At 45.8% G+C, this 15,656-nt stretch overlaps 1 protein-coding gene across 2 annotated transcripts in view; it reads left to right on the forward strand.

The window, feature by feature from the left end:
- Nucleotides 1-14,928, forward strand: part of PRDM11 (PR/SET domain 11) — a 42,186-nt gene extending 27,258 nt beyond the window's left edge. Inside the window, exons 6-8 of one of the 2 annotated variants that reach the window (XM_066552603.1) lie at nt 7,162-7,349; nt 10,438-11,088; nt 11,922-14,928. In XM_066552603.1, coding sequence (XP_066408700.1) covers nt 7,162-7,349; nt 10,438-11,088; nt 11,922-14,086 — 3,004 coding nt within the window. In that variant the 3' untranslated portion in view covers nt 14,087-14,928. Of the gene's footprint in view, nt 1-189; nt 3,286-7,161; nt 7,350-10,437; nt 11,089-11,921 lie in introns of those variants that run through there. The other variant, XM_066552602.1, reaches the window with a different exon arrangement.
- Nucleotides 14,929-15,656: the final 728 nt, after the last annotated feature.

Consider the following 15,656-nt stretch of genomic DNA (forward strand, 5'->3'; position numbering starts at 1 on the left):
GGCTAAGCTTGTCACACAGATGCTAACATTGCATGTTGAGTTATGCATCAGAAGCTACAGGCTTGTCTGAACTGGCAGGCTGGGGGGAGGGGAAGACCCTTTTTCCATGTTCTTTGAGATACCCTGAAACAGAAGCCAGTGTTGAGAGGGATTTCACATTAATAATTCATGCTTCCTCTTCTGTTTAAGCTGATGAAGATGAAGAGATGCCAGGCACTTCTCAGGAACACCACTCCTCTTCGCTGACAAGGGCTGGTGCAGGTGTCAGTCCGTTCTCCAGGCCCTCCTTCCTTCGCTCCTCTTCCTCATCAGAGCCCTTGGAAGCTGCCAGCCAAAGGCAGGACCTGCACTGTCCATCCCCACGCGCCACCTCGGCCTGCAGACCCCCGCACCCCCGCACAAGGAGCCCGCCCCTCGCCAGCTTCGACCGCCAGCTTCTCCATTCCCATGCACAGCAAACAGACCTGTTCAGGCAGTTCTGCCAGGAGCTGGTCGCCATTCACAGGGACATGGCACATAGCATGCATGCTGTCAGCCAGAGTGTGGCTGACCTCACCAGCCTGGTCGGCCAGATGTGTCAGACACTGACAGAAATACGTGATGGGGTCCGGGCTTTCCAGAGGATACGAGATCCTAATGCCATGCCAGGGTCCTGTCTGCAAGCAGCTTGCTCTAAACAGCCCCCCAGTGCAGAGTCTAACCAAAACTCTCTAAAACTCGCTCCTGCACAGGCCAGCAGGTCACGAAAAAGAAAACATCATTTTTAGTCTGTTTCACATAAAGTAAAGAAGGATGTCCCTTCCTGAGCTGCTGCATGTTCACATGGCTTCCCATGTGTATCAGTATTCTGTGGAGAGGGTCAACAGCTGACCCAACCCATCCATCCCCCCTGCTGGCTAACAGAGCAGTATGAATATGGCAGCTAATTGCAGGACTGGCCCTCTGCAATGGCAAAGAGGAATCTCAGATACTGTAGAGCTTGGAATGTAGGACATCTTTGGGTTCATAGAGATTAAGAGTTTTCACTGTCTTCCCCATGCTTTAAATGCTGTATAAACTAAGAGATGCAATAGAAATCATTATCTGGATATCTTCCCATGCCTGTGAAATATTTTTTACTGAAACAGCATGCTACAGAGATCCCTTTGTAATCAACTCACAAATTTATCCTACTACTGCATTTTCATTATCTTCCTCAATATTAGTATATGCAGTATGTGCAGAAATACAGACTTACGGCGATTAAAAACTCTTATTGATCATTGCTTTTATCTTTCATTCAGCAATAGTGGCCTGTCTCGGGGCTGACTGTGACTTATACACAGCTTTGGGAAGAGGAGTGTAAAAGCAGAGCTTGTGCAGGGAAAGGAAGAAGGCGTGATTCTGAGGACAGATCTGAGCACCATGGGGTTTTATACTGCTGAAAAGGGTTGCAAAGACGTAGGCCTTTGCAAGGATCCTGCAGTGCCACATGCACTTGTGTTAAAGAGTTCAACTTTTGTTTGCTCCAGTCTGAAACCCCTACCTTTCACAATTGCAGTTAAGATACAATTATTTCATCATATGACAACATTTAAATATAATTGTATCATATTATTGTCTTGAATGTTGTCAAATCTTCAGTTTTGAAAGACCTCACCTCTTCAAAATGTGGGAGACTGAACAGAAACCAGAAAAGACGTAAGGCCTGCTACTTACATCAAGCCAGTTTGGTTTTGTTTTACTGTAATTCTGTCAGCTTCAGTACAGTTACTTTGCACTTAGTTTTATTTAGGGTGGGATCTGTACTGTGTTTTCCAGTCATGAAGAGTTTACAGTCTAAATTCACAGCTACATAGGTTAAAATCTTAAACATGTTGATTTTATACTGCTTTTTTCCCCCATATACATGCAAGAAAGAACTGTGTTACAACATTTGAATTGCTCTAGAGCTGTGTGAGGTTCCCATATAAAACACTGATTCTGGAACTAGGCTTTAATAGTGTCACTTCAGGTAGTGATCATGTATGTGGTAGCTCTTTTATAATATGTCTGTTTTCTCCTTAATTTTCACCTCTGCATCTAGCATGCTGCCCCCATGTCTGGAAAAACCCAGACCATTATCCTGATAAGCTTCAGCAGGGAAAAGGGTCAAGGTGTTAAACACACAGCACACCGTGCTCTCCAGGCTCTTCTACTGTATTTGGAGGTTGGTTGCAGAACACTATTCCAGTTAACATGAGTGTGCATCATCATCATGCCATGGCTGAGCTACAGACTTGGCAGAAAAGTTACAGAAACTTCTGTGGAATTGAACATAGGCAGCGCGGTGTAGCAGAAGGATGCCTTGTTTTGTGTGGTCTTCAAGGGCCATCTTTAGCCTGTCTGGCCTCCTTTCAAAGTATAGTGCACTAGCGTCTTTCCTGAAAAGTCCATTGTATATCTGCTGTGTCAGGCATTCATTACATGCTTTTCCTTTTTTTTTTTTTCTTTTAAGATGTTCCGTAATTCTACTTCAAGTAATTTATTTTTAGTGGTGCAATAAAAGATTGCTCAAGGAAGTAGTGGTCTGGCAAGGAAAAAAGCCTCATTCCTGAGGAATGACCCAACTGGTTTCCTGCAAAGGACATTCCCTTTAGTGCTGGTGCCAAACCAGGGCAGAACTTGCTCACCTTCCACTGAGGATGTCCTTTTACTTCTTTTGAAACATTCGTATTTTGCAAAAGTCACAGCCTCTCTTCAGATGAAGGGCAGGTTGGGAAATCTGACAGAAGTGGATCTAATTTATGAATCAGAGAGAGCTGAAAGGGTGATATGTTTTAAAGGCTTTCTGAGTCAATATAGTGCTGCTGCTATATATTAATATTAGTATTTTATATTTTTATAATATTTGTTCTCTACTGATGCTCTCCCATGGGTATAGCGGTAAGATTAGCTCCTTTGATGTTGTCGAGGGGGATCCCTTCTGGGAACCCTCAGGTCTGCAAAGGAGGAGACTTCTGCAGGTGCTGAGCACTGGAGGGAGTTAACATTATTGCTGCCATCAGTTTGACCACACAGATGTATTTACAGAGAGCATCCTGGTGCCCTTAATGCAAATCCCCAAAGGCTGGGTACTGGTCAGGAGAAAGGACTTTTTACTATAAACTGCCTGATGTCTCCCCTAGTTTCCTCTGTGGACTATTACAGATTGGCCAGATCTGGGGACATGTCTCCTGCCCTGTGTAGACCCCTCGGTGGAGTGGCTTTTCTGTACTGGCTCGCAAAGGATACTTCTTCCTGCACCTATCATGTTTACTGGCTGTTGAAGTAAGTGTCTTTGTCAAAGCAAACTACTGTGCTCAACCCTCGTATCTCCATGTCTTGTACATGCTGAAAAAAATCTCTCTTTAAAAGTATTTTTATTAAGAATGCAATAAATATATAACACTTTTAACACAGCTGCTGTTGAGTCGTTTGTTTCTCTCTACAATTTTTGCCTGAGCTGGTAACTAGCTTGTCACAGGTGTGGCTCTCCTGGAGACACTTGGCATCAGAGCACAGAGGCAGGGTTTACAGGTATGGCATCCCATGGCATCAGCCTGGGCTGGTGGCTGCTGTCTTGCATGGGATCTCCTGCCCTCACTCTGTGTCCAGAGTCAGTTTGGGAAAGGCCAGTGGCTATGGAGTGGCAGCAGGAAGCCATGAGGCAAGTTCAGGGCTATAGTGGAGAGGAAAAGGGGAGAAGCCTGAGCCTTCCTCCAGCTGCAGAGGTCTCCTCCATCCTCACCATCTCTTTGGATCCTCACCGGAGGCTCTGTTCCCTCCTGGGGAGGAATGATCCCAGCTGCAGAAAAATAATGACATTTTTTCTGGGCATGCTCACTTCCCATCCCAAAACTTGGGAATTTGGTGTCCTGAGTGGGCTGGGCCTTAGTAAAAATGAAACAATGATTTTTATTTGCTGCTATCTAGAGAGCCTGTGGGAAAGGTGGTCCTGCAGAGCAAGGAGCTGTGCCTCTGACAGCTGTGGGGGTGATGCCAGCCCCAATAGCTGCAGATGGGTCAGAAGTGGTCTCAGTTGGTGCTATGTTTGGTCCTGAGTAGCCTGGTCAGGAACTGTGGTATTCTGGAGGCTGGCCTGTCCCAAGGACTAGCCAGGACATGAAATAATGGATTTGTGACTGGTGGCAATGCCTCTCTGCAGGACCACGTGCAGCTGAGGATGTCTGGGTTTGCTGAAGGAGCAGTATGACTGCTCCTCCTCTCAGGATCACAGGATCCTCCCTTGGGAAACCTGCTCTGCAAGCAGGGCCTTGCCCATCAGTATGCAGTGCTTGGGTCAGCCTAACCATGCCTGTCCTGGGTGTCCAAACCAAGGTAGCCTCCTTGCTTCAATCCAAATGGAATATTTGGCATTGGGAAGGGGACTGGACACTATGCAGCCTTTGCAGGAAGGGCTGGGTTTTTCAGGATGTGAGCACTTTGGCCTTGGGATGTATGTCAGTGAAGGCTGATCATGCAGTCTCTCCTCAGCAAGTGGTTTGTGCCCCTGGGTCACCAAGCTGGCTGCACTTTTGTGGAATGATTTTCTCCATGCTTGGAAAGTATCTGCCTCTCAGCTGTGGTGTGCGGTGGCACTAAGTGTCTCAGACCAACAGCTGGAATGTAGGGTTTATGCAGTCCTTTGTAACCTGTGTCTTTTGTGCCTCTGGAGAAACTGGAGCCTGGGGCTGGGCAGCACTGATTCAAAACTGTGTCTTCTGTGTGGATGATCTCATCCCATTTACCTTACCTCAGGGAAGTATCGCAGATGGAAAGCTTCCTCACTAGGAATGTAAACCACTTGCTAGCTGGGTGCAGCTGAGAAGAAACATGTTTGTGACTGGATTATCCCAGAACTCTGTTGGGGGCTTCTGATGAGAGTGGCTGTGCTAGTGGCTGCAGGAGGCTGGATGAGCAGCCAGGCAGCATTTGCTGCAGTGTTGCAGCAGTGCTGCAGCTCGTGCCCTCCTGCCTGCACTCTCCTCCCAGCCCCTTGCTGCTCCAGCAGGTGGCCAGAGCCACAGGATGCAGGCAACAGAACTGAAGGATACTTGGGCAGAAACATGGAGGGCTGTAGAAGCAGAAGGAGAACAGTGAACAGAAAAAGCTCCTGCTTAACAAAATACTTCATAATAAAAGTGAGCCCTGGTGGGAATAGTTAACTTCCCATTCAAAGTATTTTCTACATCTCACTGTCAAATATATTTTACTGAAAATGCACAAGACCATCCTGCCATTGCTGCATGAATTCCTTGGTGCCACTGGCTGTGGACATAAAGGTCATGTATGTTATATTAAGAATCTCTGAGTGACTTTAGGTTAGTAAATCTTCACAGGGGCAGCCTGATCTGTTGTGGATGGTGGGATGCAAAGCAGGGTCTCTCCTTAGCTGGTGCTAGGAAGCATCCTGACATTTTGCTTGGACTGGAGAGAGCGTCCTCTAGGATCTCCTGTGCTGCAAGGCATCAGCACATTGGTCTGTCTCAAGGGTTGTGGTTCTCATGGCTGGCTGAAGGCACGCGTACACCTTTTGAGTAGTGATAGCTAACACACAAAAGCAATAGCCTGACAGCTGTGTGCTGTTGCAGGACCTCCTTCCCACCCCACTGGTCCAGGTCTCTCTTCCTTCTCAAATACACAAACTAGTACTTCAAAAGTTCCTTTGTTTTGTGATCAGAAGTAAATAAAGGTTAAGAAAAGCCAGTGTTGGCACTACCAGTCTGCTGTTTAAATAATTACAGAAGATGGCAGAGAATCCTAGGTAGCAGACATTAGGAAAAATACAACTGCTTGCAGGCACATGCACAGTTGCTTAACATTAAAACCAGAGCCTCAGGCAGTCTGAGACACTCCCCCTGCAGACTTGTTTTCTGCGTTTTGTGGGAAGTTTCACCAAGTTTGTGACCTTATATGTGTGGGTTAGTGAGATCACGTGCAAGTGGACTTGTGTCTTTATCTATGCATTCACATGGCTAGAGAAGGTAGAATATTCAGAACATTTGACAGATTTCTTAAGCCAAAGAAATACCTGTATATACATTAGGGAACTCAGGCAAGGACTAATTGCAGCAGATGTCAGAGGAGCCATATGCTCCCCTGCAGCCTCCTTGCCTTTGCTGAGGTTGCTGCAGCAGGGTGTGCTGAGCAAAAGAGGCAAATGGCATAAGAGAAAAATAAGTTTTAGCTATGAGCTGTTCATGTCTGATTTGGGGTCTACACATGCTGTGATGAGGCCTCTTTCCTGGGTAGCTGTTGTGAGCTCATGCTGGTGGCAACTGGAACCAGTATTACCAAGCCTTTTTCATGTCCTGTAGCAGGAATATGAGGAGTGTGAGAGCAAGTAATATGACCTTAGTGATAAATTGTTGTCTTAGCAAATTGCACAGAGGGGCAGTTGCTTGGAGTAGGAATAAATACATTTTTGCTGAGCTGAGATGAAGCTGTTTTAAATCAGGAAAATAAATCCCATGCCCTGAAAGTGATCTTTTTGTCAGCACTGCCAGGAGATCCCCACAATGTGGTGTTGGGGTTTCCACTGGCAGAGCTGAATTGGTTTTTTATGTCGCACCCTGCTGAACTCTGAAGTGCGAAACCTTCCAATACTGTATGTCCTTGGACAACCAGCACATACTCCCATGCCCATTAGGTATCCATGTTTCTGTCCTTAGAATCTTAATTCTGCTTGCCTGAAAGGACAGAAGCAAGCAAATCTGTTACCAACTAAAAAAGGAAGGCAGTGTTTTTGGGAAGCAGGCAGGCAGAGGAATCCTTCTGTATTCCAGGTATTCCTGAGAACAAGGGAGGGAGCCCTGGGACGTGAAGTGATGGTAGGAGTCCAGAAGTCCTTGTTTCCATCACTAGTCAAAGATATTTCTGACTGGTAGAGTCTGTCACCCTTGCTGGCAGACATCCCTGCAGACTGGATGTGCATTTGTGTCATCCCTTCCCCAGCAAAAACCAGCCCCACTGGTTTAGTGTTCCCTGGGTGTCCATGCTCGTTTGCACACCATTGCTTATAACTCCATGCTTTCCAGCCTGGCTGTGTTGATGTCTCTCTCCAAAGGTCATTCTGGCTTCTTCCTGGTTGTCATTCTGATGCAAGGGGGGGCACAGGAGAGAAGTTTGTGCTTCACACCTGCCTTGTCCCCTTGCCCTCAGATACGTCATCATCTCCCGGGAGGAGAGGGAGCAGAACCTGATGGCCTTTCAGCACAGCGAGAGGATTTACTTCCGTGCCTGCCGTGACATCCACCCTGGGGAGAAGCTGCGGGTCTGGTACAGTGAGGATTACATGAAGCGGTTGCACAGTATGTCCCAGGAAACCATGAACAGAAATTGCACAAGTGGTGAGTCCTTTCCCTTTCCATCCTCTCTCCTGATCCCCTCAGGCTGCCCCACAGCTGGGCCAAGTGTGGTGGGTGAAGTAGGTTTTCCAGAGGCTGTGTGAGGAGAGCTGCATTTCTAGAAGCAGAACGCCTCCGGGTGAGAGCCCCCAGCTCTGCCTGGCACAGATGGATGGGTGTACAAGTAGAGTAAGATACCCACAGTCATGGAGATCATGAAAGAAAGATTTGTGCTGTGATGTGTCACGTCATGTGTTGTGTTGTGCCATGCTGTGTGTGTGTGTGCTGGAAGGGCCTGATGCAATGCCCAGGGATCACAGAGCACTTGTCACAAGACTTTTTGGCCCGAAGATTGCCAAGCTGATGATCCTACAAGACAGAGTTAGGTTTTTCCTCTGAACATGCTGCTCTCTCTGGCTCCTGTGAGCAGCCTGTTTGAGGGAGCTCTGGCTGGTTTTGTGTCCATATGAATGAGATTTCCTTGGTGTGTCCATTTTCCTCATTTAATTTATCTCCTCTTTCTTCAGAAAGATAATTTGGGATCAGCGCGACATCAGCTCCTTAGTCTCACAACCTTAGAATGTGTGTACAACGTACAGGAGGCTTTGTACTTGTCAGACTGATTCTTCCTTGGATAAAAATTGTTATCTTGTCTAAAGAGTAGCAATGTTGAAACAAACCCAGCAGTCCTTTGGGCCCACGTATTGTGAGCAATATAGGAAGCTTTAGAGGAAAGCAAAAATTCTTAATGCATCTGTTCATCTGTACAATGCTGATACCTGAAGTTAATTAGGAACATTTCTTTCCTAGCTAGATGCAGAATGGCAGGGCCTCAGAGGGGCAGCCACACTAAATATAATTTGTAATTATGATTCCTGAGTATATTATTACACAGCTGCTGTTGCTGCCTTGACTTGGTAAAAGGTGTCTCCTCTTCAGTCATGGGGTGGACAAGTTGTCCTGAAAAAGCTGATTATCTCTATCACCTTAGGGTTGTTATGCACTTGCAGTGTTACATCGTGGTGGCTGTACTTGGGCAATTCCCACTTCTGAATTAACATTGGTATGAATTTGCTTTTTATGTAATGAACACCAGTGAGTGATTAGGTACAGGCTGCAGTGATTTTGCTGCAGTAACATGCACATATTAGTTATCCAGATGGCTTAGTGCTTTCTGAAAGTACAGCAAGAGACAGTCTGTGCCCTTGGAGCAGCTGCTCTACAGGGGCACCAAGGCTACGAGCTATTGCCCTGCCATGCAGACATGCCTTTAGTCCTGGATTGTCGTGGTGTCATGGTTTGTGGGAGCTGAAATGGTAGCTCACAGCCTGCTCTGTGCTACGAGTGTGGTGAAGATCTGAATCAGGACTCTCCAGAATCTGCCACAGCCTCATGCACCTTCAGGTAGAAACTCATGTGGCTACGGAGACCGTTCCAGAAACCCCCTGACATCTTGGTGAGCTCATCCTGCTGCAAGCTGGGCTCAGCCTGCATTCACAGAAGGGGCACAGAGATGTTAAAACGGAGCATCACCTGAGCCATTGCTAGACTTGCAAGAGACATCGAAGCCTCCATTGGGAGGGCACTGGGAAGTGGTCAGAAAGCAGCACAAAAATCTGCTGAGTCACTTTCTATTTAAAAGATTTCAAATCCCTGCAGATGAGTCTGTCAAAGGAAGTGGCACACTTTACGAACTCACAGAAAAATAACATGGTTCCTGGGTTTTGCTTCTGCTGATGGTTTCTGAGCCACCTCATCATTGGAGTTGAGACCAGTAATGTGAGGGATCATCTTGTGATTTCTAACTTTTCCATAGGGCTGAAGCACTTGGCTGGTTGGGGAAAAAAATCACCAAGAAAGAAGAACCAGTTCTCTAAATCACTAGCTCTCATAGTAGTTGCTATGGTCCATAACAGGGGAAATACTAAGAGAGAGAGTGAAAGTTTGTCCATAGGAATTCTCATCAATGTGTTGAAAATGAGATCTGTTGTTATGGATTCCCTAAAGAACTGTCTGGGTTTCCCAGCCAGCATCCAAACCCAGTGCAAAATCCCATCCATTCAGGCCAGCCCTTTTTACAGTGCCTTACTCTAACTGTTTCGAGTCTTGCATCTTTTCTGCATTCTTAGCATTGCTCTCCTTAGAGAGGGAATGGTAGCTTTTGCTCCATAACTCTTATGAAAGCATGAATACACTTTAAGCAAACAAAACCAAAAATCAGCATAAAGCAGCGTCTTGTTTGGGAAGCCATCAATGCTTGAAGTTATTTACAAGATAGAAGAGTGATGGAAATTGAGCCAAACCTATCGTCTTTTGAATTTCCAGGTAAGGAAATCTGGCTATTCCCTTTATTTTAAGCAATTAATAATTTATATGAGGTTACTTTTAATATTTTTTTTTCAATTACTGAATGGTCATGCTCTCAGACTCCACCAGGACAAGCTAGATGTCCCATCCTTGGAGGGCATTCACCCGTTGTAGCTCAGTTGACAATGTGTACCTTAGGTTTTAAGTGTGCAAGTTGTTTTTACTCCTTTACCTTTGCATTTCTGGAGCAGCCTCCAAACTGAACAAGAGTAAAGGGGCTTGCAAACTTTGTGCCATGGCGTGCACAGACACTGGGGTTGTCATGAAATGGTGTAAATCTCTCACTGCACTGCTGTACGCTTGATACCTTTTACCAAGTCAAAACAGGCACAGGACTTCCAGCCAGCCAAAATAGCACTTAGGCTCTGGGTATAGTTTCCACCATGATCAGTCATTCACTTCATAGTCCTCTTCCAACGCAGGTTGGTTGTACCTTTAGGTTAAACAAGCTGCCTGTAGTTTCTCTTCTCTTTGAAGTGTGTGGGTTCTACTCTGCTGTGGTTACCCAGGACTGTCTCTGTTTTTGCAGACATGCCCATTAGCGGGGCTTCTCCTCTTGCAAGCCTTGGTTTCCACTGAGTTGTGTCAGTTCCCTGGCTTGTAACATAATACGCAGACCTGCAGGGATTCAGTCTGCCTTTTTGTTCATTTTTGTTTGAGTTTTAGATTGAGGGATGTTGCTCCATTCCCAGTGATAATCCCCACCCCTCATTTTCCATTCTAGGAGACAAAATGTTACAGAATGAAAACTCAGAAAAGAATGTAGAAAACCAAGAGGATGCAAGGGGAGCACTCCAGTTCACTACCTTAAAGCAGGGGAAGAGCCCCTACAAGCGCAGCTGTGACGAGGGGGAATCCCACCCCCAAACAAAGAAAAAAAAAATTGACCTCATCTTCAAAGATGTCCTGGAGGCTTCTTTGGAATCTGCCAAGTTTGAAGACAACCAGTTAACAACAAGTACACCACTTCCCCTCAGAAGAGCATCTAAATACCAGGCTGAAGACATCTTTGAGCAGTGTGGCAGTGCCATGCAGCACGGCTCCCTGAGCCTCAGCAGAAACCAGAGGGAGAGCGAATGGAGGGTCCCTCACAGTTCCTCTTTCATCTCAGCCAAGGAGATGAGCATCCTTGAAGACGAGGAAGAAGAGCCCCTGTCACTTAAAGCAGACAGCCCAACTGAGCTGTCACTGGCCTCTGCACAAGGCAACTCCCATGAAATCCCCACCACATCCTTCTGCCCCAACTGCATCCGGCTGAAGAAGAAAATCCGGGAGCTGCAGGCTGAGTTAGACATGCTGAGATCTGGGAAGTTACCTGAGGCACCCGTGTTACCGCCCCAGGTACCCGAGCTCCAAGAGTTCTCAGACCCCACAGGTAAGCCTTGCCGAGTTAGAGCATTCTCCAAACCCTGCCTAAGGAGAGTAGTGAGATGCCTGTATGCTGTGTACCCATCTAAAGCATTTTGCTCTGAGTATTCAGGTGAACCTGTAGTTCCATGGAAGGCTCTTTGTCAGGTTTTGTGACTGGGTGCGCCAGGAGCTGATGCTGTGGGTACAGTGGAAAACTGTTTGGGAAAGACTCTGTATGACAATTTGCTCTATTTGTTGCCATTGTAATTGATAATGCACTGCCAATAAAAAAGACATTCCATTGCAGTTTGTTTGCTGTATTTTTGATGCATTCTCTTTCAGCGGAAGACCTTCCACAATGCCTCACATGCTACCAAGAAAGTATGAATGACTCTGTGGTATTGCTGAAATGTGCTCTCTTTGTGAATGAAATTATGTCCTGCTGTGTCCCTTGTTGGAAATCTCTCTTTGTTTCCTCCACTGCCTTAACACAACCATGTGTGCCTTTTTGAAGATACATTTCATTTTCTCCAGGAACATGCTGTCAAGTGGCCAGGAGCCTTCAGTAAAAAGAAATATTTTGGTCACACAGTGTGTTGTTCAAGTGGCCAGGATGTAGTGTCCTTTTTTGCTGTTCATTGTGGCATGTTGGAGACAAAGTTCTTATGCAGAGATATTGATTTCTTTTCCTTTCAAAGTCATTATTAAAATTCTATCTATAATGTATTGTGGGCAGGAGAAGAGAGGTTGTGGCCAGCTCTTTGGGCAGTGCTCTTACTGTCACCAGTAGGATGCTTCTCTAGCTCAGCAACTTTGTAAATACCATCTTTTTTTCCTTTTTTTCCTTTTTTGTTACAGCTTCAGAAAGCATCATCTCAGTTCCCACCATCATGGAGGATGATGACCAAGAGGTGGATTCTGCTGATGAATCAGTTTCCAATGATATGATTGCTGCTACAGATGAGCCTTCTAAAATGTCTTCTGCGACGGGACGGAGGATACGGCGGTTCAAGCAAGAGTGGCTTAAAAAGTTTTGGTTTCTGCGGTACTCCCCGACACTGAATGAGATGTGGTGCCATGTCTGTAGGCAGTACACAGTGCAATCTTCTCGGACTTCAGCCTTCATCATTGGCTCTAAGCAGTTCAAGATACACACGATAAAGCTTCACAGCCAGAGCAACCTCCACAAGAAGTGCCTGCAGCTTTACAAGCTCAGGATGCACCCAGAGAAGACAGAAGAGATGTGCCGAAATATGACCCTGCTCTTCAACACAGCCTACCACCTGGCCCTGGAGGGGAGGCCCTACTACGACTTTCGGCCTCTGGCAGAGCTACTGAGAAAGTGTGAACTCAAGGTGGTGGATCAGTACATGAATGAGGGAGACTGCCAGATCTTAATTCACCATATCGCCCGCGCTCTCCGAGAGGACCTTGTTGAGCGCATCCGGCAGTCTCCCTTCCTCAGCATCATTCTGGATGGGCAGAGCGACGACTTGCTGGCAGATACAGTTGCAGTCTATGTGCAGTACACCAGCAGTGATGGGCCTCCAGCAACTGAATTCCTGTCTCTTCAGGAACTTGGCTTTTCTACAACAGACAGTTACCTTCAAGCATTAGATCGGGCTTTTTCCAGCCTGGGAATACGATTGCAGGATGAGAAGCCAACTATTGGCTTGGGAGTTGATGGTGCTAACATTACCGCCAGCCTGAGAGCCAACTTGTTCATGACAATCAGAAAGACCTTGCCCTGGCTTCTCTGTCTTCCCTTTATGGTGCATAGGCCCCACTTGGAAATTTTGGATGCCATTAGTGGGAAGGAACTACCATGTCTGGAGGAGCTCGAAAACAATTTGAAGCAACTGCTCAGTTTCTATCGTTATTCTCCCCGACTCATGTGCGAGTTAAGGGTCACTGCTGCCACTCTGTGTGAGGAGACCGAGTTCCTGGGGGACATTCGAGCAGTGAAGTGGATCATTGGGGAGCAGAACGTGCTCAACGCTCTCATCAAGGATTACCTTGAGGTTGTGGCCCATCTCAAAGATGTCAGTGGCCAAACCCAAAGGGCAGATGCTTCTGCCATTGCCTTGGCCCTCCTGCAGTTCCTGATGGACTACCAGTCGATTAAACTCATCTACTTCCTGCTGGATGTGATCGCTGTGCTTTCACGCCTTGCCTACGTCTTCCAAGGGGAGTACCTTCTTGTGTCACAGGTGGATGATAAAATAGAGGAGGCCATCCAGGAGATCAGCCGGCTAGCAGACTCCCCTGGGGAGTACTTGCAGGAGTTTGAGGAAAACTTCCGTGAAAGCTTTAATGGCATTGCTGTGAAAAATCTACGGGTGGCTGAAGCCAAATTCCAGTCGATCAGAGAAAAGATCTGCCAGAAGACCCAGGTGATCCTAGCCCAAAGGTTCGATTCCCGCAGCCGGACATTTGTGAAGGCCTGTCAGGTATTTGACCTTGCAGCTTGGCCCAGAAGCACTGATGAGCTCATGAGCTATGGGAAGGAGGATATGGTACAAATATTTGAACACCTGGAGACAGTCCCATCATTTTCCAGAGAGGTTTGCCGAGAAGGGATGGACACCCGAGGGAGTCTGCTGATGGAGTGGCGAGAACTCAAGGTGGATTATTATACCAAAAATGGTTTTAAAGACTTGCTCAGTCACATTTGTAAATACAAACAGAGATTTCCCCTCCTAAATAAAATAGTTCAGATCCTCAAAGTCCTTCCCACCTCTTCGGCCTGCTGTGAGAAGGGGCGCACCGCCCTGCAGAGAGTGCGCAAGAACAACCGTTCCCGGCTGACGCTGGAGCAGCTCAGTGACCTGTTGACGATTGCTGTTAACGGGCCGCCCATTGCCAACTTCGATTGCAAAAGGGCTCTCGATAGCTGGTTCGAGGAGAAGTCAGGCAACAGTTACGCGCTCTCGGCCGAAATGCTGAGCAGGATGTCATCTCTTGACCAGAAGCCGATGTTGCAGAGCATGGACCACGGCTCTGAGTTTTACCCTGATATTTAGGAAGGAATGCCTCAGATCAGATAATTTTTTTAATCTATACTCTAAACTTTGATATATTATATAAAATATATATATTATCTATATTAAGGAAAAACCCACACTGAAAATTTAAGACGATGTGCGTCTGATAGAAGCTAAGCAGAATTTTAAAGATTGAGACAATGTTTAGACATTTACTGGTGTCTCCAACCATGGCAGCTGCAATGTAGGTGGCAACATTTCATTCTTTTGAAGCATGTGCTGGGGCCATACTCTACATGTTCAAACCTAACAACCTATAAGCTAGACAACGGGTCTTTGTCACCCTCATCCTCCCAGCGGTTTCCTTTGTATGTGTGTTGTCAGTTTGCTGGGTTGGTTTTTGTTTTGTTTTGTTTCATTTTGGGGTTGATTGTTTATTTGTTTTATTTGTTTGTTTGTTTGTTTGTTTGTTTGTTTTCCCCTCAGTTTCAATCTCTGCCTCTCTTTCCATTGTTCTGCCCAGTTATTGAGCCATTTGAGCCTTTTGTTGGCAACCATCAGATTTCTAATTTCTGACAGAGCAACCCGTGTGTTTTGTTACTCCCAGCTCCATCCAGTTCTCTTCAGTTGAGTGGAAGCTTTCTTCACTCAAAAAATTACTGACAGGAGAGGAGGGCTGGGGGCATTATTTTGAGTTTTTATTCTGATTTACAAACAAATGCCTCCCCTAAACTGTGATGCCTCTTTCTCAGTTCTCCCTACCTTTGGGCTGTAGAGTAATACTTGGCTTTCAGCTCCTTTTATGATAACCATAGTACCAGTCTATCATACATATGTTATAACATGATGTCATGTGCAGACTATAAAATAGCAAAATAGAGAAGGCAGGGGGAAATTTTTGCATTTATATTTTTATATTGTATGAGATAAATATATATATATATATACAACTATTCATTCAAAACCAGGGCTGCTGTGGAAGCTAGACAGCCAATGAGTCGAGAGCCACCTCTGGGCGGAGATTCAAAGGCTTAAAAATTATATTCTAATTTACATTATTTATACCATGTCTTTATAATCCTAGATTGTTGTGGGGCTTTTGTTTTGTTTTGTTTTGTTTTGTTTGGAATGACTTAAAGAAAAACCTGCTGCATTTTGGTGGCAGGAGCTATCAATGCAAGATTATCTTGGATTATAATCATGTGTGATGTCCTACAAAGGTTCACTTACTCTCTTGTGACCAAGGTAACATGTTCCACAGCACAGCAGACTGATGACAGCAGGAAGAAGGCATGCTCTGCTTCTTCCTGCAAAATATTTCTTCCTTTCTTGAAGGAATGCAGAGTCCAGCTGAAATGTGAATTGGGGGACTTGCACCTTCCATCACAAAGAGATTGTTTTGTGGGCTTGGGGCTCTCCTTTGTTTTATTCTTTTAAAGTAAACAAGCTCCATCCACACAATATCACTTCAGGTTAGAAAAGAGAAGAAAAAAAAAAAAACCACAAAAAAACCCCAACCAACCAAAAATAAACCACACAAACTAAAAAGGTGCAAAAACTCCACAGATGCTAGTGCCTTGCCCTGCTGATGTGGCATGGACAGCACCAA

Source organism: Molothrus aeneus, chromosome 6, assembly GCF_037042795.1.
Source record: "Molothrus aeneus isolate 106 chromosome 6, BPBGC_Maene_1.0, whole genome shotgun sequence".
In the NCBI taxonomy this organism is placed as follows: domain Eukaryota; kingdom Metazoa; phylum Chordata; class Aves; order Passeriformes; family Icteridae; genus Molothrus; species Molothrus aeneus.